Consider the following 26,809-nt stretch of genomic DNA (forward strand, 5'->3'; position numbering starts at 1 on the left):
GCCACTAGGAACCAACAGGGTGGCGGACGACCCCAGATGGAAAAATCGGGCTCTCACGGGCCCTTGGAAGGACTCTCCTCCACCAACTGCACCAGACCACACACCGAGGGTGAATTAAGATGCTCCAAGCTTTAGACCCCTACTTTCACTTGTTAGAAGGGAGAAGAACTACAGAGGAGATTGCCTGACGAATTTCCGGGCATATGCATCATATTCTAATGATGGTATAATGAGACTCAGGTGAGTTTCTAATCCTAACTTGACTAATGTCTCTTTTAGGATCCAATTCATTCGCTCTACTTGTCCCGAACTTTGGGGCCGGTAGGCACAGTGGAGTTTCCATCGCAAATTTAGGTAGCTAGCCAATTGTTGTGATACCTTTGCTACGAAGGCTGGCCCGTCATCCGACCCTAAAGTTCCGGGGAGACCAAATAGAGGGAGAATTTCTTCTAGTAGTTTCTTAGTAACTACTAAGGCTGTCTCTTTCCTGATAGGGAAGGCCTCTACCCATCCTGAAAATGTGTCTATAAAAACAAGTAAATATTTGTAGCCCCCCACAGTCAGGGTTACCTCAGTGAAATCGACTTCCCAGTGGTCCCCCCGATAAGTTCCTCTTTCCCTATGCCTAGGTTCTTCTATCTTCCCCTTCTTTGGATTAACTTGGGCACAAGCCGGGCATTGTCGGGCAATCTCCTCTTGGGCTTGTGCCCAAGTTAATCCAAAGAAGGGGAAGATAGAAGAACCTAGGCATAGGGAAAGAGGAACTTATTTGTTAATATCATTATAACAGACTGAGTTCTGAGAACAAACATGTGCAGAAAGCAAACTGATGAGTCACTGAGTCCTGTCAATCTTAGTTGTCAATCAAGGAAGCCCACTCCTCTAAGAAAAGTAACCAACCACAGCAAAAAGGTATAAAAACCCTGAAGTCTTTGTTACCAGGCCTTTTGAGCCACGCTTCTCTTGCTCAAGGTCTGCTACCACGTCTGGAAGTGTACTTTCCTGTCTAATAAAACTTTTCTTTCCTACTGTATTTTGGTGTCTTGCTCAATTCTTTGCTTGAGACATCAAGAACCTGGACAACGGATTGGGAGAGGACCTCGCTCTCCGGTAACAGTGTGGCATCTTTTGTAACTCAGCAGGAACATATTTTATTACTATCATTAATGTAGTAGTAGATAATTATTAAAAATAAATGAATGCCATCAGAAAATGAGCATATTATTGAAAAATAATCATAAAAGATTTATATAGTCTCCCATTTTATTTTGGGTTTTATTTATTTGTTGAACAAACATTTATTGAAATCCTGTTATATTCCAGTCTCTGTGCTAAAGGACGCTGTTGTAATCCCCTTTCCTGTATACGAGTCATAAAATAAAGTATCATAAAGTATAAATAACAAAAATGTTAATTTTGTATTTTTACTTAGTATGATAAATATCTTTCTCAGTCACACAATTGGCTGAGTATTTGAGAAAATGTTATGAAATTTCTTGTGCTGCCAACTCTAAAGCTGCTTTTATGAGCTTCAGGTGAATTCAATTCTAATGTTTATATGAATTTCTCATTCCCTTAAACAGCATCCCTTAATCTGGACTTATCAATTGCTCACAATGAACCTTGATCTCTTTCTTCAGTGTTCATTCAAAAAACTTTTTTTAGCACATATTCTGAATGGGTTGACAGCTTCACTATTTGAATTCTATATGAATAAAGAGATAAAATAAATGTGAGAGACAATTCGAAAAGAAAAAAAAAAATGCTGCATTGTAACACCCATCTCTATTAAAATCTAAGGGCAGAAAACAATAGCCTTTCAAATAAAGGTGGAGATTATATATATATATATATATATATATATATATATATATATATATATATATATATATATATATTCTCATTGCTTATACATCAACAAAATGAAAATTTAGGAATAAAAAGATACAAATACTCTTGGGGAAAAAAGAATAAGAGAGAAGACATTATAAGATAAGAGATTTCAATATATTTTTAGAAAATAGAAATGTTTTGATAAAGTGGTAACCGCTTTGGTGGAATAGCAAAGAATGCTACAACCTGCAGGCTAATGAGAATGATGTTAATATTTGCTCAGTAGAATCCTGAAAAGCTCTGGAATAGAGGAGAGAAAATGAAGTGAGAGAAAGAAAAGATCAGAAATGAGTTGAAAATCTCCAACTTCCATACTCACAATGTTGCAGTCAGTTGCTAAACCTTAGGAAGCAGGCCAGAGGTTTATGCTCTGGAGAAAGTAAACAGAAGAACCTCAGAAATGCAAAGAGACATAAGCCAGAAAACAAGAGCATTAATTGAAACTCTCAGTACAAAATGGTCTGGTAGCCCTAAACTTTATTCTGCCCTTGTAGAACTCTGGCAATGAAGCTGTTACCTACCAGAATAACCATCCCCCAACACACCCCAGGAAATCAAAGGACTCTTCTCTAAATAAAACAGCAAAAATCTTAAAACAAACAAACAACTCCACACACTGAGCTGCATTTTTTATCTCTTATAGTAGGAAATCAATAATTGATGTCTAAAACTGATAAATCAAGAAATAGCAGAATTAAGCACACTATATACAGTTTATTAGCTAGGTAGACTAAGCTCCTATAACAATTACACGCCAACATTTTAGTGGCTCAGGAATGATAAGTCTATCTCTTACATAGCAATCAAAGATGAGTATTCAAGATAGGAGATCACTCTGCTTCATTCAGCCGTTCAGTACCCCAACTGAAGTCAGCTCTCTAACATCTTTGTACAGGCTTCCCAAAACTTTCCAGTTGTTACTATTTCTGGCCATGCAACCAGGAAAAGAAAATATGGAAAAGGTATAATTTTTCTTAAGGCACTGGCCCAGAAGTGACAAATTCCAATTCTTCTCACATTTCATTAGAAATTGCATAGTCATATGGCCATATCAAATGCAAGAGAAGTTGAGAAATGCAATATCTAAATAGGCAGTCATGTATCCAATTTAGCCCCAACAGTCTAGGGGAGAAGTGGATTTTGGTGAACAGTTGATAGTCTGCCTCATAAAGGTAAAAAAGGATAGAATGAATAATTGGATAAAATCATGGATAAACATTGGGTGATAAAGTGACAAGAATAAGATGGTGTGTACTAATACTAGACCTGGTGGTAAAAGAAAAAGAAAAAAAAAATATTACTTGGCAAGAACTGGTTGTAATCAAATACTTGATTGGTCAGTAGAATTTAGGCTGTATATATATCTAATTAAGCTATTTGAAAAGATGAACATTATTAAAATTCCTGCAAAAATAGAATATGTACCCACTCAATATTTATAAATGCTTACACATCCCATTATAGCTGAACAGAGAGTATTGTAAAATAAGAGGGTAGTTCCTTGCTCTTATGGTACTTTTTTAAAATTTAGTTTCCAATATAGGTTTCTCATACATTATCTTATTTGCACTCCAGAAAAACAACATGGTGTAGGTATTGCAGGGAGTATGAGTCTCATTTTATATATTAAGAGCTTAGGTTTAAGAGGTTTCATAATTTGCTCAATACCACAGTTATTAAGACTGAATACAAACTCATTTCTGTTTAAATCCTAGGTCTATGTTTTTCTTACCCATACTTTGCTGCCACTCATCATCAGAACATGCCATCCTAATCAATAAAGACCAATAGAAAGTGCCACTTACAATAATTTTGCCAGATTTAACAAATAAAAACACAGAACACTTCAACTAAATTTAAATTTCAGATAAATAACAATTTCCTTTTGTCTAAGCATGTCCCAAATATTGCGTTGGGCATACTTACACTAAAAAATTATTTGTTGTTCATTTGAAACTCATATTTAACTAGGAGTCTTGTATTTCACCTAACAACCCAAGCCTACACCATATGAATATTTTTTATTCCTGATCAAACACTTCTTTACTATCAAATAGCAGCAGCAACTCTTAAATGAGAGGTAAGCATTGATGCAAACATTTTGGTCACTGCAGGTAGCCAACCTGAAAAAGCAAAAATTGGCCAAACTTTATTATCCCCACTCCCAATTATAGATTGCAGAATTTCAAAAAAAAAAAAAATTCTCTGCACATTACCATAAAAACATCAGCTATGCTTAAATAGAAATAGCATTAAGTGAAGATTCTATTTGCCAGGTTTATTTTTTCATTTTCAGTTTGAACTATTAGAAATAGTTGTCCATGTTGATCACACTTGCTGGGAAATTGTCCAATTATTACTTTTATGTTTGCTGTATCTAACTGAGCCACATGTAGTATGTTTCATAATAGCGTTACTGTATCACTAAATTATTGAAAAAAAAAAACTTCTAATGCATTTTTCTCCAACAAATGATATTTATACATTGAATGTTTTGTTTTGTTTTTAGCATTTATGTTGCTAAAATATTAACATATTTCTCGTTTATGTCATGCTTACTTTTAAGGAAAGTACTTTGTGCTTGCATTCAGAATCAGAAAAGGTAATACTGTATGGGTAAAAGAATCACCATTTATGAGAAAAGAGGTCAGATTTTTGTGGTGGTTTTATTTCTGTCTTTGAGGGGAAAGACTTGGCCTTTTATAGAGATTTTAATGTTTTGAGGCAGTCTGGCATGCCATTCAGGAGGGCTTTGTGCTGCTTTTCACAGAATGGCTCAACCTGTGAAGCTCTTTTCTGAGTCAAGACCAGGCAATTTGGTCATGACCTAGGTCTTGACATATTTATTATATCACTGAACCTACTATCATCATTAATTGTATTGATTTTTTTTTTTAGTTGTATTACGCTGCTCAGATTTTTTAATGTTCTTTTAAATTATCTCTATATGACAGTTGAATAATTGATTTCTGTTTAGCTCAGTGAGGTAAATGAGTTAAATAGGTAAAATGTAGATAAAAATAAACCTGACTGGGGTTGGACTTTATTGTTCATATTAAAACTTCCTTTATCTGCTAGTTTTTGTGGGATGAGGCTTTGTTAAAATCAAGGAGTCAGTGATTACATTAGAACTAGAACCCCAATTTCTATTTATTTTTTGTTTATTTTAATGAGTGGTGTGAATAATTTTACAAGGAGATACCTACTATAGTGACCTTTTCAGACACTTTGGTAATACTGTCTCCAAGGCATACATATTTGTTCTTAGCATTTAAAATATATTCTCAGAAAATAAAACTTGGGATATTTCTTGTCAGTTGCTGCTGCATAAATATAATATGTTATCTATTGTCAGTGAACAAGAGATATGGGGTATCTCCATCCACTAACAAGATTCGTTTTACTGGTAAACAATCGAGAGCCTTAGATAAACTGATATTTAATTCAAAATGATAAAAAAACAAACAAACAACTGTTGAACCTGTCAATGTGCAGGAAACTCTCAAGGGTAGAATGGGGGAGTGGATGAGATATGCTTAGTGTCTGCTATGCTATCCTAAGAGTTCTCTGAGCTTTATCTCAGTTAATCCCATGATTCTGTCCTTGTTCCTGTTGCCACTATCTTTATTTTATAAAGAAGAAAATTCAGACTCAGAAATTTTAAGCAAGTTGTCCAATGTCACACAGCAGATACAAGTCAGCTTAATTCTAACTTCTATACTAATCTGCTTCTGAGAGGCCCAAGAGGACGAGTGACTTGCCTGTGGCCACCCAATAAATATCAATGCCACAATCAGATACAAAAGCATCTCACCTCTGGCTTGTCACCACATTGCACCTTTCTTTTAGTTTTCTTTCACTAAGTGCTATGTCTTATAAACACAAAGATTAAAAGACATCTTAACCTAAAATGCTTTCATGTTTTTTGAATCAGCAAAGAAGAAAATACATGCTATAAGTCAAAACACGTGTCAACTGTACTATAGATTAAGAATTTCCCCATTCAGGGATATTCTTTCTACCTCTGACTGTGTGGAAAAAAAAACCCAGAAGGAATCTCCTCAGAATCAGAATGTACTTTGGATATATAGAAGAGAAAGTGTAGGGAACACACACACACCCAAAACAGAAATTGTCAAAAATAAAAACTTCGACAGATGAAAAGTTTCCATTGAGAGAAAGTTAATTCTGACCTTTTTTTTTTTTTTTTTTTTTTTTTTGGTGGAAGGCATTATAATATGGCACACTATAAAGCAAAAGTTGACTAGATATTCCATTATGAAAAGGATTTATCCGGCGGGGGGAAGGATTACAGTCTTGTCTGTGCAAATGTGGCAAGCCACATGTACAAACTGAACAGGACAAAGATGGAGAAAGTACTTCACAGAGAGGAAGATGAAGTTAAGAGGAGGGGCTGTTATAACCACAGAGCTCTGTTGTAAACAGAGTTCTTCCTGTAGGGCTCTCAAAATGACATAGATTTTAAGAGCTCCTCCCACAGGCCCTTTTGAGTTTTGTCCAGGTTAAAGTCTTCATCATAAATTTTGATATTTTTCTCCTTTTAATCGAGACATTTCTTCAAAAGCATCACTAATCAACATTGAGTTCTTCTTTCAGCAGCCTTTTGTCCCTTGATGTTAGGAAGGACCTATTTTGGGTGTCATTTCCCACAATAAAGGGAAGGAGTATAAATCAGAAAACAGCTTGTATTCGGGGTTAACAGGCAACAGGTGCAGAGCTTAATAAAAGAATACAGAACGACGTTAAAAACAACATAACGAACTTAATCTAAGTGATGATGCTAAACCTGGAGCTCAAACATATAGGTAGCAAAACAAAGGTCATTATTTTCTTAGACAGACTGAAGCTCTTGATGACAGATCCAATAACTGGAAAAGTTTCCCCTTTTCACAATAGGCTGGGAAATGTAAACAAGGGTATTTTCCTTCCAAGAAAGAGAAGGAAATAAAAAAACAACAGTGAGAAAAAGAAATGTGCAGGCTTGGTTTAGTCATTTGGGGGAAAGCTGTCTCTTTCAGAGGCTGTCTGCTTTTTGACAGTTTTAGTTTCAGGTTACCAGACCATGTCCAGTTTCAGTCAGGGTTTGGTGCCTTCTTTAGATGTGACACATATATCCAAGAGTCTGCTCCCTGGGGTTTAGCAGCACAGCGGGTAGTTGATAGTACCTGATAGGGGCCCTTCCTGAGAGGCTGAAGGGGATTTTTTCTTAGGTGTTTTTTCCAGTAAAAATGTCTTCAGGTTGTAGTGTGTGGTGTTTGAGATTTTCATCTCCCTAGGGCATACTCCAAAAAGATTGTTTTATCAAAGCATGGTTAATTTGAATAGAAGTAATTAGGCCTTTATAATATTGAAGTATGTCTCCCTTTATTAACTGTAAATTGAAAGAAACAGAAACCAAATGAATGGGACTCTGTGCAATTATCTCAAGAGGTGAAGTTTATGAGCCCCAAAGAAGGTAGATCTGAAATTTAAAAGAACCAACAGCAATGCTTTTGACCAAGGTATTTGGAGGGGTCTACGAATTTTGCCAATTGATAATGTCATTAGTACATCCAAACAAATTTGAGGATTAAAGTTAATAAGCATGATAAAAATGTTATAAAATTGATCAAACAGCACAGACTTTTTTGAAGCATCTCACCAGCAGAATGGATTTATTGATCACTATGGAGATCAAAAGGAGTTCACTAGGTAGGGATATCTTTCCTAACATGTGGATGCTGTCTTCCTGTGTGCAGACCTGGGAAGAAGAGTGGAGAAGTAAATCATCCACATATTGCAACAAAGTACAACTTTAGGGAGATTTGTCATCTAAATTAGCCTTCAGGATTTGTGAGAAATAAGAAGGGCTCTCAGTAAAAACCTAAGGCATTACTGTCCAGGTAAGTCATTTTCCTTCCCAAGTGAAAACAAAAAGGTATTGGACAGCTGTATCAACTGGAATACTAAAGAATGCATGACATAAATCAATTACAGTAAAGAATTTACTTCCAGAAACAGAGTGCTGAAGAATTACACTACTGTTTACTGCTCAGAGTTCCTGGACTAACCTCCACCTACATCTCTTTGGCTTTCTCACAGATGAAATGGGAGTGTTACAGGGACTAGTGCAAAGAGTAATCAGGCCCTTAGTTATGTAATCTTCTATTATGGGCTTTATACCTTGAAGGGCCTCTTTACTTATGAGATATTAATTCTGGGAAGGGGTTTTGAAGTATCTATTTGAATCTTAATAAGAGACACACTGTGGAATCTGCCAATATCAATTGAAGATTTCGCCCATAAAGAGGATGGCAGTTGATTCAATAGAAACATTGAGCAGTGCTGCCAGACTCTGCTATAGTGCCATCAGAAATGGAACAACTAAAATATGTTGAAAAGTTATTTCACCTCTTTGGCTAATATGACAGTTACTTTCAAATTCCAGATTTTTCCCTTTCAGGAGAAGAAAGTCTGTCATGATACTACTCTAGGAAGTCTTGGCCTAATAAATAAATAAGGGCAGAAGAAATAAGGAGAAAAGTGTGTTTATCTCATAAAAGGCCCAAGCAAAAAGGAATAGGTTTATAGACAAGAACCTATTGAGATTTATTAGAGACCCCCACTATTTGAACTGTTTTAGTGCTCCAAGGCAGGGGCTGTTGTATAGGAGTGGGTTTGAATACCAAGAATGTAGCTTCAGTGCCAATAAGTACAGAGATAGATTTATTACCAACTTGAAGAAGTTTCTCTAAATTGATTAAAAGGGAGAATTGGGTAAAGCCCCTGCAGTTTCTTGGAGATTAGAAGGACCTTAGAAAGGCTAAGGCACCAAAAGTGCTTAAATTTGTGATAATTCATTTTTCAATGTCTTGGATCTTTGCAATTGTAGCAGAAACTAGGAGACATTTGATTTCATATAGGGAACCTTTATTTGCCTGGGTTAAAAATTAAAAATCTTGGCAATCTTACTTCTAGGTAGCTTATATAGAGTATGAGCAAGCTGATTAGCCAAATTAACCAAGTCTAGAGTGGACACGGTTTCCTATATCATCCTGGTCCTTTTAACTAAAAGGGAAAAGTCCCAGTTCAGCCTATCAACAAACAAAGAATTAAAGGTTACCCAAGTGGAATCAACAACTGAAGGATGACAAGAATTTTCTTTAAAAACATTCTGAAGTTGATTGTTATAGTCATGAAAAGATTCGTTAGACTTTTATGAGCAAATCTGAATTTTGTTTCAGTTAACAGGCTTTGGAAAAGCTACTGTAATTGCTCAGCATCCTCGATGAGTTCCCTAGTGTGTTTCCCCCCCCCCCCAAAATAGGGGTTGTTTTCCAAATTCTTTTTTGGATGTTCTTATTGAGCAATTCTCATCTAATGTGGAGTCTGGCTTTTACCAACTATCATATAAATTAGCTGTTATAAATCAGAAAACCCAGGCTGATAAATCTGAATAACTATATAAATTTCTCAGTTACCTTAGCAAATTCTTTAACTATGATTTGTGAATCAGTTTTAGTCTAGGGAACATACAAAACTTGAGGTCCAGAGTGCTTAATTTTAAATGAATAGGTTCAGAAGAGGAAAGAGTGAGAGGGAATTCAGAGTAAGATGGCAATGGAGGTGGAGGCAAGGAAGCAGGTAGAGGGCAAGATGGCATCAAAGGTTGAGCTTGAAACAAAGCCATCCTGGTAGAGGATCTTGAGGGCTCTGGAGGAGTCTGAGGTAAAGTAGTCATAGGAGAGCATGGTGGATTTGGAGATGGATCCTGAAACAATAGAGTTAAAGAAAGAGATCAAGACAGCATTGGAGGTGAAGAATACAAGGCGTTAGAAGCCATCTTTTTTCTCTTTAAAAATTTAGTGGCCCCTGTTAATTCTAAATGTTTACTTTAGTGGCCCTTGCTAATTCTAAATGTTTACTTTTCAAAGATGCGACTCTATGTTCTTTGTGTCATTTGAAAGTCTCAAAATACCACTCAAAATATGCATTGCATTAATCTTTGCAAATTTTAGTGCTAGTATTGTCCAATTTGGTTGTGAGAAAAGTAAATTTTGGAATCTCAAAGGTTCCCCATAGTGGCCACTAATATTCTAAATTACTTTTGGTCAGAGATGTCCACTTAATTAAATATGCACATGAGGAATGACTGCAGCTTTTAAACATAAATTCAGTTAGAATCCCTGGAGGAAGGATGGTCTTAAAATATTTAAATAACTGAAGTCCCATTATTCAGAAACTTTTCTCTAGAGCAAGGGCCCAAAATAGTCCATAATAGTTCAAGCAACCTACAGGTTAGATACCAACTAGCTCCACTTAGAACAGTTTTATCCTGAAAGGAGTCTGGCCAATGGCTTTTTGAGAAGCAACGCCATCTTGAGGAAGTCAGATCATAGGCCAAAACAACGTAATTCTAGTAGAACAGCATGCTGTCAAGAGAGGCAACCAATGGCTGAGACACAGTCTGGTTCTAGACAGAATCAGACCAAAACCTAATACCATTTCTATGGATATGACCCAGTTCCACATGAATCTGTCTAAAATCTCATGCAGTCCCATGAAGCAGCCTGATCCCTCTAGGGAGTCATTGTAAAGTGTTCACCAAGCTTACAAGTGAACAAACAAACAGACAAGCAAAGACTTTTAACAATCACGATGACAAAAAAAAAAAAAAATCTCTAAAATAGTTTCCAAATAAAGCCCAGAGAGCCCTAGAACGCTAAAAACTGAAGCTAGATTCCAGAAGAAGGCCCACCCTAAGCCTCTGAGCAGGAGAGCAAAGCACAAGTGGCTCAGTGGGGGATGGTGACACCTGGTTGCTCACCTGCTCTGAAGCTATTTGTTTTTTTCTTCTCTACAATCCCAGACAAGTCTCCAAAATGTTGACCATAAAACAAAAGTGAACTAGGTATTTCATCACCAAAAGGATTTATTCCAGAAAAAAGATAGGATTTCAAATTGGTACCTGAAAACATGACAATTCAAGTGCATAAACTGAACTTCAAGGATGAAGAAAGTGCTATACAGAGGGGGAAACAAAGTTAAAGGGAGGGGCTTTTATAAACATAGAGCTCTATTGTAAACACAAGAGTGCTTCCAGGAGTGCTTCAAATGGCGTAGATGATAGAGGCTCTGTTCATCCCTCTGGTAACCAAATCAAAGTTGTGACAGAAACAAGGAGCAGCAGCAAAGAAAAATCGCCTGGGATCTAGAAGAACAAGCCATACAACTAGGGAGACATCCAAGAAAGAACCCTGCAATGGCAAAAGGTAGAATGGAGTGAGGACGCGGGGATGCCCAATCCTGAGCGGCTGAGTGAGACGGAGGTGGCAGCAGCGGCAGTGACAGATGCCTCTTAAAGGGGCCGCGTCCGCGAGCGGATTTTCGCGGCGTTGGGCCTGCTCGCTCTGAGCACCAGTGCCAACCCGGCTGCGCGCAGGGGCACAAGGGATTTACAAGGAGATATTGTCGTTGACAGGGTCTAGACGAGACTGTTTTTTTTTTTTTTTACACACAACATTTTCTTTACTAACCAATGAAATAAAAAATAAAATACATTTAATAAGTGAATAGCTTATTCCATTACGAAATACTTCATTCTACAATCTATTTGCACTGGTTTTCCATAAATTTCATCAGATTTTGCTTTTTCACCTCTGTTTGGATGCAAAGCCCCATAATAAACGATAAGAAAAATAATTCCAAGGAAAAGAGTCAGAGCTATAATAATATTGATAGGTATAAAATAGTCTGAATTAAAAATAGAAAGCGGGCAAACCCAGAACACAATCAATATCCCTAATGTGGCCAGTACTCTCACAATATAATAACAAGACATTGGACATTTGGTATTCTGTCCTTTAATATTGAAAATGTAAAGATAAGAATGAACCCAACAACAACCCTATATAAGAGTTCCATACTTATGGCAGCACAAAACTGAGTTTGTTTTTTAAATGCCCACGATATACTGAAAAACCAAAGAAATAACAACAGAAATAAAGCAATCTTAATGTTTAAGAATAAAAGAAGTACAACACTCAGCATGCAAGATAATATTGTAAACAACTTATAAAAGAGATATGTGAGTTTGGGACACAATCTATTAAGGAGATTTTTATCAGGCAAGAATTTTCTTAAAGCTACTTGATAATCAACAGTCGACCAAGAAATAGCACAGCAAGAGACCATGATGGCTGCATCTAGAGCCAGAGGTTCTCTAAAGAAAACTCAAGTCTGTCTGATTTTGCCTCTAATTTTAGGTTTATGATGTTTATAATTATGTAAAACTATTGATTAAGAAAGACAAGTGTCACAGCATAGAATAAAAAGTATGTAAACAATTCTACTGCATTATCATATTACCAAGAGTATATAACAAGAAGACAACTTTCCATGGAAGACCCAGTGATCTCGAGAACAAGAGAATTGTTTCTCCCCCAGGAACTTTTCCAACCAGCTCCCTCCACTTCTAATAGCGAACTTACACCAAAGTACAGATGACTCCTACTAAATATTCATAAACCTGATTGCTAGAGTTGGAGGATGGGCTCTTCCACTCTTTCTTATAAGTAGAAAGATGGGAAAAAATGGCATAGATGATAGAGCCTCTGTTCATCACTCTGGCGATGAAATCAAAGTTATGATGGAAACAAGGAGTAAGCAGCAGGGAAAAATCGCCTGGGATCTTGATGAACAAGCCATACAACTAAGGAGAAATCCAAGAAATCACCCTGCAACGACAGAGGGTAGGACTGGTTGAGGACGTGGGGCTGCCCGATCTCGAGTGGCTGAGTGAGACGGAGGCTGCAGCAGCGGCAGATGCCTCTTAAAGGGGCCATGCCCATGAGCAGACTCTCTGTGACAGACCTGCTCGCTCTGAGCACCAGTGCCTGTTCGGCTACGTGCAGGGGGCACCAGGGACTTACAGGGAGACATTGTCAGAGTGAGGGCTGGAGCGAGACTTACTCTGTACAGAAGTGCCAGCGTTATCTATTGTTCCCTGTTGAGCACTGCCCTCTCCCAGTGCAAGGACACAGTACCGCCATAGCTATGACATCATCAAACTGGATAACAGAGGTCGCTCCTTCCAGAGTATTTCCTGAACCCCTGCCTCCCCCAACTCAAGGCCCCACCCAAGCCACATCCAGGTATATCCTCAGCGAGTCAGTTGCTGAGCAGCCCCTAGACCTACACTGGAGGCAACTGGCCTCGGTTTCTGGTGTGGCCTTTTCAGGCAACTATAAGCACAGAATTTGCAGATTGCTTGCTGAATCTTGACAGGTGGCCCCAGAGGGGTAGAGGCTTGGGCTAAATTTGGCCTGCAGCTGAACCCCTCTTAGGACTGTGCCACTGGACACGTACGTCACAAATTCGCACTAATAAGACTGGGAGACTTAGGAGCTTTGCTTAGTACATAGAAACAGATACAGAAAGACAGCCAAAATTGGAAGACAAAGAAGCAGAAACCATATGACAGAACAGAACAGAATTCCAGATATAATGGAGTCAAGTCATTTAACAGATGCAAAGTTCAAAACACTGGTTATGAAGATGCTCAATGAACTTTTAAGAAATGTAGAGAATTCCAACAGAGATAAAAAACATAAAAATGGAAGTGGAAATTATAAAAGGGAATCAGTCCGAAATGGAGAACACATTATCTAAGATGAGAAGTATATTAAGTGAAATAAACAAAAGAATGAACAAAGTGAATAAAGTGTATAAAGAAGAGGATGCCCTATCTAGAGGATAGGAATCAGGACACTCAAACATAATGAAAAGAAAAAGAGGCCAAGGCTATAAAGATGATTTAAGGAGGATATGGGACACTATTAAGGCTCCAAATATTCCTCTGATCAGCATAAGTGAAGAAAATCAAGATGTTGAACAGCCGTTTGAAGAAATAATGATGGAAAACTTCCCTAACCTGGTGAAGGAAATGGACATAAAATCCCAGGAAGCTCAGAGGAGTCCAAAAATCAGGGATCCAAAGAGGCCCACGCCAAGACACATCATCATTAAAATGCCAAAGGTTAAATACAAAGAAAAAATTGTGAAAGCAGCAAGAGAAAAACAAATAATTACATATAAAGGAACACCCATAAGACTGGCAGTTGACTTCTCAGGAGAGACTATGAAGGACAGAAGGGCTTGACAAAAAAATTTTGAAAGAATGAAGACCCAGGATTTACAAGCAAGGATAATTTATCCAGCAAAGCTATCACTTAAAGTTGAAGGACAGATAAAGAGTTTCCCAGACAAAAATAAACTAAAGGAATTTATCACTACCAAGCCAGAATTACAGGAAATGTTGGAGGGACTTCTTTAAGAAGAAAAAACATGTATCAAAAACAGGAATAAAGAATGGTAACAACTACACTCCTATGGATAAGTACCTTAAAGGGAAAAGAATTAAGTGCTCTAACCAAGGAATGGAGTGGCTAAAAGGATAAGAAAACAAAACCCCTTCATATGAAAAGGAAAGGAATGGAAAAAGATATTACTGTGATGAACCTAGAAGGTATTTGTCAGACAGAGAAAGGTAAACACTATATAATTTCACTTATATGTGGAATTTAAGGAATAAAAAGAACAAACTAATCAAAAACAGACTCACAAATATAGTGGACAATTTGATGATGGACAGAGGGGAGGGATTTTGGGGGACTGGGAGAATGGGGTGAAGTGTTAAAGTAGTACAAATTAGTAGCTGATGGATGGTGATGGGGATGGGAAGCATGGCAGAAGGAAAGCAATTAGCATTAATACATTGGCTAGGTGGAGGATCAGGGAGGGAAGGAGCAACTGAGGGGATCATTTTACTAACTATATAGATGTCTGACCAATGAACTGTATACTTGAAACTAATAAAAATTAAAAAAAAAAAAAAAAGACAGCCCAATTTAAAAATGAGAGGGGGGAGGAGAAAGAGTGCTTCCGGTAAGGGTCTTTTAATGACGTAGAATGTGTGAGCTGTTCCCAGAGGTTCTTTTGATTTCTGTCCAGGTTAAGGTCTCTGTCATAAATTTTAACAATATTATTTTACAACACATAGTAGTGCTTTACAATTGTTCTTAACAATCTTTGTTAATAGAAAAACACCATAAAAGTACTGGCAAAGTAAATCACAGAGTGGAGTATGTATTTATAATACATATGCCAATACATATGCCAATGGATTCATATCCAAAATACCTAACGAGCTCTTACAAATCAATTAGAAAATGACAGGCAATACAATTTAAAAAAACAGGCAAAATTATTACATTTTACAGAAGAAAATCTTCAGAAGTCCAACAAACATATGAAAAGATGATGGGTCCCACCATGGAAATTAAAACTAAAATCACAATAAAAAAAATTATTGTATAATCACCAGAATGATTTAAATAAAAAAAGACTGATAATAGCAAGTGTTGATGAGGATGTGAAGTAACTGAACCACCCATATACCATTGGCTTGAAGTGTAAAGTGGCGCAGCCACTTTGAAAAACTGACAGGGTCTACTAAAGTTGAATATATGTACTTATGCAACTTATGATCCAAACAATCCATTTCTAGATTTAAACCTAATAGATATGAATGTACAAATACACTAAAAGTTATGTATGAGAATATTGATATTAGCGTTATTCATAGTTGGCAAAAATTGGAAATGATACCTAATTTCTATCAACAAAGAGTGGATACATAAATTATAATATAGGTATACAGTGACATAGCATACATTAATGAAAATAAATTAACTATTGCTATTTGCAACAACATCGATGAACCTCAGAAACATAATTTTAGATAAAAAAAAGCCAAAAACAAAAGTATATACCACATGATTTTGTATTTAAAGTTTAAAAATTGAAAAAAATTAAATAGTAGTTATTGAAGGTAAGATATTGCTTAATTTTGTGTGGATGTGGGGGAGTAATTACAGGGTGACATGAGGGAAGCTTCTGGGGTATTGCATATTTCATCATATGGATGGTGGTTTCATAGGTGTGTTTACTTTATAAATATTCATTGAGCTGTATGTTCAACACATGTACTTTTCTGAATGTATATTTCACAGATTCAATAAAGTTCATAGGAATGATCAGAGAAAACAAAAAAATAAAAATAAACAGGCAATGAAGATAGAAAAAGGACAGTTAGAATTTTCATTATAATGTCATGAACATTCATATGAAGATCCTGTGAATCTACCTTTCAACTATATTATAGCTATTATCAGGCTATTATTGAAATAACCTGAAACTGTCTATGAGACTCAGATTATGCTCACACTAGGGCAATATTTTAGTCTAGTGCTGTTGTGTGGAACTGATCTATTAAATTCAGTGTTTTGTGTAGCAGCAAAAATAATGCTGAAATTATGCAAAATTTTAACCACATTTTTGCACACTTCTATCCCATCAAGCTAGGTAATAGATGTGAAATTGTCCTAGGACTCAGGTATTTGGGTATATGATTATGTTACAAGCTAGAAATCATAGAAATTATATCTGATAAATGTATACAATTCACTCGTTTGGTAAGGTCTTTATGAAAATGAAAAAGTTTCTATAGTCTTCTAAGATGCATATTTCTAAAAATTATTTGTATGAAAGCTTGGAAGATGAATCATATTTCTATAACTATTTTCTGTTGATCATAGTTTGCAAAGACCAGTGAAGATAGATTTATTTTCTGCTATTATAAAAATAAAACAAAACAAAAAACAACTTACTATCTGGTTTTGACAAAGAGTTCATCAAGAAGCAGGGAACTTTCTAGCCCAGAGAAGATATTGCCTAGTGTATAGTCGTATTCCACATGATGCATAATTAGTAGTTTGACATCTCCTCTTACTCTATGTTGACAATTGAAAAGTTTAATGAGTGAATATTGTTAAGAAACCCCACGCACTCAACCTCTCTTCAACTTTAAGACTAGACTTAAAATTAATTGGTGTGTAATACATATTTTACTTTGAATATTTAAACATAATTTCAATTCTACGGATAGGTAAGTCAGGTGTATAAAATCATACAAAGTATATTTACTTTTGAGGCAAGTAAATTAAATGGATTTGAGGGGTGGGAGAGATGTGAGTTATTCTGCTTATATGAATCTATTTCAAGCTAAATACGATAAAGGCTTGTAAGCAGTCATATAAATATGATAAATGTTTGCTATAATGATACATTTTAAACATTCATCATATTTATAATATTATATATATATATAACTATTGAGGGGTATTAACCAAGTTACTATATATATATATATATACTATATAAGTACATGGCAGGAGTCTTCTTGTTAAATCAAATTTCTTGAAATTAAGAGATTAATTTTATACTGATATATGTCACTATTTAATAGACCATATAACTAATACACAAAGGTCTAAAACACCTAACTCCAGCATTGAAAAGACAAATTGAGGTAAAGTTAGTCAGATCTGCCAACCTTATACTTTTTACCTAAAATCATATAAACTCAGGAATAACAAGGATACTAGACTTCAGCTAATATAACCTCCCATTGATGTTTATCTTGACTCTACAATAACCATATAAGTTATAGACCCTCTGTTTGCATATTTCTAGTAACACTCACTACTACTTTCCCAGGAATCTCACTAATTTTCAGACAGCTATAATTTTTTATGCAGGTCTTTTTCATGCTGCAGTAGAGACTGCCAGTTGGTTAATATTCACTTCTCTCTTCTTTATTGACATAATGCCTAAATCGAGGACAGCTGTATAATTTTCAGGGCTGAGTACAAAAAGAAAATGCAAGGCCTTAACTGAGGATGAGAAAGTTAATCTCTTCATAGGCCCACAGTCCCAACCCTCTGACAGCCAGGCAAATCCCAAGAGATTGCAACCTCCCTACCAGATGTCCTTGGAACCTGGGTTGGGAGTGGGGGCAGGACTCCCAATGGGTTGTCTGCTGAGCTCTCAGGCTAGGGTCCCAATGGTCATTGTTTTGTCCCATGTCAAGATGCCATGGGGTGTACGCTTGACCCTAACCTTCCCCACAGTCTCACCCAGGCCCCCACCTATAGTGAAGGGTGGTGGTGGAACAAGGATTTGCCCCCACCAACGATTCCCAGCCAGCATCTAGGGCAGAGAGCAACAGCAGTAGTGGTACAGGGACAGAGAGAAGAAGGCTGAGAAATTGTCTTTGGAAGACAAGGAGGAAGCAACAGTGTCGGAAACCAGCCGACCAAGTCAAACCGGGTACCTGAATGGGGGAGCGGGGACTGAGAAAAAAGAGAAGACCGACAGGGTGCAGGAGGGAGAACAGATCTCACAACTGTCTCTCCGAGTTTATTTCTTATGCTCCTTTTTATACATAATCTGTTCCTTTGTGTATCCCAAGATAACATAATTAAAGTAACATCTTGAAGATCGAGGTACACTCGAAACTCCCTCTGACACTCCCTTTTTCTATTCTTAATCTTCTTCTTCCTGGAATTCCTCAGAACCAGCCTTTTCCCTTTTATATGCAAGCAGGCCTCCTGAGATAATCCATGCACTCCTTTGAATTTTGGGAGCTTTAGCTCCCTACAATTCCCCCTTTTTCACTTTATAGTAGACTGTGCCTGTCTTAGGTGGCTTCCTGTGAAACATGGAGCTTACCCGTCATTGGAACATGTATTCCATCATACATGCCCTGTCTTAGGTTGTCCAGTTTCCAAGAAGTCCTTACCCGTCTTTGACTACCAGCCACTATATTGGGGCATTTTTATTTTTTAATTTTATTGCATATATCTCGGAACCAACATCTCGCACTGCTCGTATTGCGCATTTCAACAGATATGGCAATAAACACAAGATGACTAACATGAAACAGGCTAGAACGATAACAAATCCTGATAAATGAGTAAATGGCCCCCAAGTAGGGACTAAACCTTTTAAACCCTTTATAAATTCTTGCACTGTTTGATCAGTATTTATTTGTAGTTCGGGAGCTTCTTTTAAGGCTAAAATGTCTCGATGTAATTGAACTAAATCTAATGACATATTAGCAGTATGTCAGATCCCTTGTAAATGATTTTTTATCTTATCCCAAGGATGGGTGGTACTATTATACCTTTTTGGAGTTACACAAATCCATCGATATTGTACATGGCAACGTAAGCGGGAGGACAATTTTAAGGCTTGAACTTCTTCTCCCAAAAAGTTTACTGTTTCATGTAGTGCATCTAATTTTTGTTCAATTTTTTCATCAATACTTTCTTGAGATCCCATAGCTAATGAAACATTTTTTGTCAGATCATTAACAAATGTTGCAGTTTGCACAGAGTTGGACAAGGATATGGCAGCAGTGGTGGCTGTAACCACCAAGGCGACAACTGCAAGAATACCTGCCACAACAACAGCCACAGCCCTTTTAGATCTTCCTAATGCCATGTTAATTTCCTTTAAAACCTGTAACCCATATTCATCAAACCAAGGGCCTGTAAGGTTAACAGGAACCATTATAAATGGCGGTTGTCTAAGCACAAGAACAGAAGTGTTAGCAGGAGTAACACAATTAGACAGCTGACAATTATTACAAGATACATTAAATTGATTAGAATTATTATCTATGGTAATATTGAAATTTCCTAACAATAATATATATGGGACATTAACACAAGTTCTAAGGGCATACGAGAATCTTTCTCCTGAACCACTACTGTGTGAATTGGTCAGAGATTCATTAGTCATGCTAATACTCATTGTCACAAGTCCGGCAGCCAGTTTCCAAATATGAGTGTGCCAAGCGCCAGAGCTTGTTTTCCAGAGTCCAGCAGATAAAGCAGTCTCAGTGTCATAAGGCCGAGAGAAGTCCCAAACAGTTTCATTAAATCCTGTTACCCGGTACAAAGTGACATTCTCTTGATGACAACGATGCCACCATACCGAATCTTTTTGCACAGGCCTCTTTGAGTGACAAAGTTCAAACGGAATCGTATCATTGTTGCTTACAGCTTTGCCATCAGGAGCCCCAAGCATAATAGCTCCTCCTTTCTTAGGCCAAGGCTGCTCCGTGATATTCAAACACCCAGGTTGGGAAGTAGAATTGAATAGAAACAAATAGGTAGTCCTATTGCTGATCCTGAAAAATTAAAATTATCATATACATATTGCTGTTCCATGGCTAATGGCAATCCTAAAAGTTTAGAGTTATTAGAAAAAACCTGGATCTGTGGCGCAGACCAAACAGTTGGATGTAGTACCGGAGGATCCGGGATGTAAGCCCAATGCACTGCGGCATAAACTGTTAGATTAATCAGTCTCGATGTTCATTTTCGGCATGCCGCACTAGTCGTTCAGGCAACCAGCGTGCTCCGTCAGCTCCCTGCGGAAAAACACAAACATGCCCTCGCCCCCATATTAATACAGGATCTAGTACTGCGGGTTGGGCAACGCCTCCAATAGCTACAAGTGGAGCTGAATTTTCATCAGGTGAATGATATCTAGCGGCCTCCTCATCATCATCAGTAACGAAAGGAGGGGGAGGCTTTGGAGAGGCAGAAGGCACAACCCCAGCAGCCTCAGATTCGTCATACTCATGAACACTTTCTGTTTTAAGTACAGGTGACATTCGTTCTTTAATCTGATCTCTTTCATGTCTAGGGTCTAAAGAATCTCTAATCAAAGTCCAAAGCCCAAAAGTATCTGCCGGAACCTTAGTAGGTCCGTGGTCATCATAGTAATCCTGTAACTTTTTACCCACTCTTAACCATGTCTCTAAATCAATTGTCCCTTCCTCAGGAAACCAGGGACAAACTTCTTCTATAAATTGCAAAAACTTCATTAACTGTTGCTGAGCTACTTTAGCTCCTCTAACTCTAAGCATATTCTTAAGCATATGTACAAATAGCAGTCGACTATTTCCTTGGCCCATTATATTTTCTCTTACAGTTTCTATATTTACCAAAACTCCTGCGTACTCACCTTCACTGCCCACGGCTTCTTTGGCCATTCTCGAGTGCACTCGTCTTGCGGTGGGTCCTTGCTTTTTTCCTCCATTTTCAGGTCCCTGTTCGGGCGCCACTTGTCAGAAACCAGCCGACCAAGTCAAACCGGGTACCTGAATGGGGAAGCGGGGACTGAGAAAAAAGAGAAGACAGACAGGGTGCAGGAGGGAGAACAGATCTCACAACTGTCTCTCCGAGTTTATTTCTTATGCTTCTTTTTATACATAATCTGTTCCTTTGTGTATCCCAAGATAACATAATTAAAGTAACATCCTGAAGATCGAGGTACAATTGACACTTCCTTTGACACTCCCTTTGACACTCCCTTTGTCTATACTTAATCTTCTTCTTCCTGGAATTCCTCAGAACCAGCCTTTTCCCTTTTTTATGCAAGCAGGCCTCCCGAGATAATCCATGCACTCTTTTGAATTTTGGGAGCTTTAGCTCCCTACACAACAGGTGTGCCTGCTTGCAGGTCAGAATTTCAAGCATCAGGCACATGCTCCATTGTCCCACCAGACTTCACTTATGAAACATAAATTCAAAGATAAAAATATTAAAAATTTCAAGCCTGCAATTTTGGCTCATTAAACCTCAAGTACAGGGTCCTTCTGAGTTCATGGCCCTGTGCATCTGCCCTGATTGCTTATCCAAGAATGGTTACACTTTCCCCTAAATCAAAGGATGAAAGCTATATAGTAACTGTTGGGGAAGAAAAAACTGGGGCCCTAAAGAGTTTATATAGCCTCCATACTAGCCCTGGGCTGCTTATTTCCAAGTGTCTTTTATATAAAGCATATTTTAGTCTATGTTACCAATCCCTAAAAGCAATTCTTAATTAATAAACATTAAAGTTACTTTTACCTCTCTTTTACTTCTGCACTTTGGTTCTTGCTATATTCTGTGGGATAATAAATAAATAATCCCACAAACGTAGATCAGCATAACTTGTAAAACTTGTTTATAAAGAGCCTGCCAGATTTTCTGCATATGCCTATACTCTACTGATTTTATTATTTCTGCTAATGTAACTTTTCACCATTCCTACCACATCATTCTCACTTTTTCCATTTCTCTTCACTAAGCATTGATCTAAATTGCAGATCATGTCTAGACAGATCAGAGTAGTATAGTAGTTCACCAGAGTAAAGGAAAAAAAAAAAGGAAATCATCTTGCTGTCAAATGTCAACTTTAATCATTTAACTATTTTTATCCCCCTCCTGCTTCTGATTTTTCAATACGTTGGTACATGTTCAACCCAAGATTAAACTCTTTAAATTACTTTCTTTCTATTTTATTTATATATCTTTCATTCTTACATTAGATATTTAAATGAATATGACAATATCTGAAACATTAAATGGCTAATTTTGATTTCCTTTTTTTTAAATCTATATTTTGTACATTTTTAACAATGAATATTTTAGTTATAAACAATTGATTGAATAACAATGGTCTTGTAAAGTTTTCAGTCTGCCAGTTTTTCTATGTCATTTCTTAAATGTAGAGGTGTCATTTTCTAGATATCTTTTTCAACATTTTAGAGTCTGGAAACTGAAAGGACATCTACATTCTAATACCAGCTTTACTGTCTAAGTGCACAGATCATAGTGTATGAGGTTTGGAGGATTCTTGACAAAGATGATAAATTAGTAAAAGCTTAGGTAAATGACCTCTATAATACACTGTACAGGCAGTCCTCTCAGACTCAGAAGGATAGGGATAGTAAAAATATCGATCCTTATCACATGGGATATGAAAATGTTGTAGTGACGTCAGAAACATGGCATAGTGAGAGACATCCCCAGATCTCTCTCCTTGAAACAACAATAAACTGAACATCTAAAACTCAACAAAAAACACCCAAACTGCACACCAGCACATCTGAGTGTGGGATCTGCGCATAAGAGCTACCACAGGTCAGAACCCCGGATGTCTGGCAGTGAACTGGGATAAACAAAGAAGCTGCCTCTAGCAGCCTCCCAGAGCTCTCTGTTGGAGAAGAGTGAGGGAGAAGTTGCAATGACATGCCTATACACCCTGCCCGGGAGTGCTGTGAGCTTCACATGGGCGGCGGCAGGGCCCAGTCATCACGACAGAAAGCAGAGAAGTAGGATGACAGAGAAACAACAATTGATTTTTACAAGCCGCAGTTGCAAAACCAAGGCTGAGCGCATCCCCCACACCCAACCCAGAGGGGACCTCCACCCATACCGCTCAAGACCAATCACCGCAGAGCACAGGGAAATCTGAGCAAATGCTACCGAAACTGATGCTAACACTGAAAGGAACTGAGACTAAGGGTAGCGAGCACTATTAAACATCTATAATAATAAAAAAATAAACATTATTAAGACTTTACATAAAGCAGGGATCCAAGAGGCTTATACGCCACCTACTGGAAACCAAAAGAAAAACACCTTCTTTGCAACAGTCTAGCGACCATTAAATAAGAAAACTTCCTTCTGAAAAAAAAGCAGAATATACTTCCATTAATGTCCAGGAGGAGAAATAGTCCATTAAACACGATAAACAACCAGGTGACAAAGCATCTCAGAAAGAAAGACAAAAATCTCCAGAAACTAAGCTTACAGACATAGAAATATGAAATTTAAATGACAGAGAATTTAGGATGGTACTTCTGAAAAACCTCAATGAGATATGAAACAAATCATATCAACAATTTCAGGAACTGATAAAACAACAAGATGAGCAGAATGAGTTCTTTAGCAAGGAGAATGAAACCCTCAAAAAGAACAGAATGGATCTTCTGGAGATGAAGAACACACTACAAGAGTTGAAAAATGAAATAGCAAGCTTGGGAAATAGAGTCGACCAAATGGAAAAAAGGATCAATGATATCGAAGACAGAAATCTAGAAATAAATCGGAAAAAAGAAGAAAGAAACCGAAGAATAAAAAATAATGAAAGAAACAACAAGAACTAGCTGATACCATCAGGAAAGGAAACATAAGAATAATAGGCATTCTCGAAGGCGAGGAAAAGAAGCAGGGACTAGAAAGCATTTTCAGACAAATAGTGGACGATAATTTCCCAAATCTAAGGAATGAGCTGGAGCTTGGAATTCAAGAAGTCAATAGAACATTCAATTATCTCAACCCAAAAAGGCCTTCACCAAGACACATTGTATTAAAATTATCAAAAATCGAAAACAAAAACAGAATTCTCAGGGCAGCCAAGGAAAAGAAAATGGTAACCTATAGAAGAAAACCCATTAGATTATCGTCGAACTTCTCAGCACAAACCTTATAAGCCAGAAAGGAGTTAAATCAAATACCCAAACTATTAAGTGAAAGGAACTACCAGCCAAGAATAATGTATCCAGCTAAGCTCTCCTTTAGATATGAAGGAGAAATAAAGACCTTTCCAGAGATACAAAAATTGAGAGAATGCTCCACTACAAAGCCTGCACTATAGGAAATACTGAAAGGGGTCAGCTCGCCTAACACTCAAAATGACTCAAAAAAAAAAAAAAACCATATTAGGAGTGAGGTGACTATCAGACAAATAGAAGCAGAGGAGCGCAAACCTTATTAAGAACAGAGCATTCTAAGCATAAATAATAAGAAGAGAATAGCTATAGCAAGATAGTAATGAACGTTCAGCATACATGGAGACAATGTGAGGCAATAATGACTGAAAAGGGGAGAATTCAAAGATCCAAATTTGCAAAGCGGAACAGAGATAAGGCACACAGAAGAAAAGGGATGCCTGTATATATATAATTATCCTTTACATATTCAAAATGGTAGTCACACGTCAAAGATTCAGAACTGAAATATGTAACATAAAACAAGAAGGACCAGAGGGAAAACCCACAAAAGCCAATCAAAATAGAGAAAACAGAAACACAAGGACAAGGAAGCAATGGAAACACTGAACTACCATAAAGCAAAAGATAATATGGCTATAAGAAGACTTCATATTTCAATAATCACCCGAAATGTAAAGAGACTGAACTTACCAATAAAAAGGCACAGAGTTGCAGATTGGATCAAAAAAACAAAACCTAACCACATGCTGCCTCCGGGAGACACATTTCAGTTCCAAAGAGAAAGATAGACTCAAAATGGAGAATGAAATTTCAAGCAAATGACATTCAGAGAAAAGCGGGATTAGTGGTACTAATATCTGATGAAATAGACTTCAAAATAAAAAAAAAAAAGATAAAAAAAGATATCGAGGGACACTTCATAACAATAAAGAGAATCATGCACCAAGAAGACAAAACCTGTATTAATATCAATGCTCCCAATTAAGGAGCCCTGAAATATGTAAAGCAATTAGTACAGAATTAAAGGGAGAAACGGAACAAAACACTATCATAGTAAAGGACCTAAATACCCCACTGTCAGATGTGGACAGATCATCTAAACAAAATATCAATAAGAATAAACATCCTTAAATCACACATAAGACCAACTAGACATAACAGACATTTACAAAGCCTTTCATCCCAAAACAGCTGCTTACACATTCTTCTCCAGTGCACATAGAACATTCTCAAGGATTGATGACATACTGGGACACAGAGATAGCCTTAACAAATATAAGAGGGTTAAAATCATATTCTCTGATCATAGTGCTTTGAAACTAGAGATCAACAGTAAAAAGAAAGCAGAAAGAACCACAAGTACATGGAGATTAAACAACACACTACTGAAGAGTAACTGGGTCATGAGGAAATAAAAATAGAAATCAAGAGATACATAGAAATGAATAATAATGATATTACAAAAAATCAAAACATTCCAGAATGGAAAAAGCGGTAATAGGAGGAAAGTTCATACCATTACAGGCCTAACTCCGAAAACAAGAATGAGCCCAAATAAACAACCAAACGCTTCATCTTAAAAAACTAGAAAAAGAAGAACAAATGAATCCTAAAGTCAGCAGAAAGAAATAAATAATCAAAATTAGAGCAGAAATAAATGAAATTGAAAACAAAAATCAATAGAAAAAATAAATGCAACAAAGAGCTGGTTCTTTGAAAAGGTTAATAAAATTGACAAACCCCTGGGTAGACTCACTAAAGAAAAAAGAGAAAGGACACAAATAAACAAAATCAGGGATGAAAGAGGGGAAATTATGACAGACACTGCAGAAATACAAAAGATCACGCAAGAATACTATGAAAAAGTATATCACACCAAATTTAATATCATAGAAGAAATGGACCAGTACTTAGAAAAATACAACGTTCTTAGACTGAATCAAGAAGAACTGGAAAATCTAAATAGACTGATCAGCAGTATGGAAATTGAAACAATCCTCAAAAACCTACCAAAAAGTAAAAGTCCAGGACCAGATAGCTTCACCAGTGAATTCTACCAAACATTCAAAGATTTAATCCCTATTCTCTTCAAACTCTTCCGAAAAATCAAAGAGGAGGCAATACTTTACAACTCATTTCATGAAGTCAGTACTACCCTAATAAGAAAACCTGGTAAAAATAACACAAAAAAAGAGAACTACAGACCAGTATATCTCATGAACACAGATGCAAAAGTCCTAAATAAGATACTAGCAAACTGAATACAGCAACATATTCAAATGATTGTACGTCATGATCAACTGGGCTTCATCCCAGAGGCACAGGGATGGTTCAACATACGCAAATTGATTAATGTGATACTCCACATAAACAAATTAAAAAATAAGAATCATATGATTATATCAATAGATGCAGAAAAAGCCTTTGACAAATACAGCACCCATTTATGATAAAAACACTTAACAAAATCGGTATAGAAGGAAAATACCTTAATATAATAAAGGCCATATATGACAAGCACGCAGGCAACATTATACTTAATGGTGAAAAACTATAAACCTTCTCTCTAAGATCATGAACAATACAAGGCCGTCCACTAACACCACTGTTATTCAATAAAACATTGAAGGTCCCAGTGAGTGCAATCAGGCAAGAGAA

General features: G+C 36.9%; 1 protein-coding gene across 1 annotated transcript; it reads right to left on the reverse strand.

Annotated features, from left to right (window-relative positions):
- Positions 1 to 11,470: 11,470 nt before the first annotated feature.
- On the reverse strand, positions 11,471 to 20,907 carry LOC120608149 (XK-related protein 9-like). The gene is given in 5 exon segments (XM_039869905.1): positions 11,471 to 11,769; positions 11,772 to 12,115; positions 18,980 to 19,317; positions 20,276 to 20,395; positions 20,833 to 20,907. Coding segments are annotated over 5 exon segments (1,176 nt in total).
- Positions 20,908 to 26,809: the final 5,902 nt, after the last annotated feature.

Source organism: Pteropus medius, unplaced genomic scaffold (assembly GCF_902729225.1).
Source record: "Pteropus medius unplaced genomic scaffold, Ma_sr-lr_union100, whole genome shotgun sequence".
NCBI classification, from domain to species: domain Eukaryota; kingdom Metazoa; phylum Chordata; class Mammalia; order Chiroptera; family Pteropodidae; genus Pteropus; species Pteropus medius.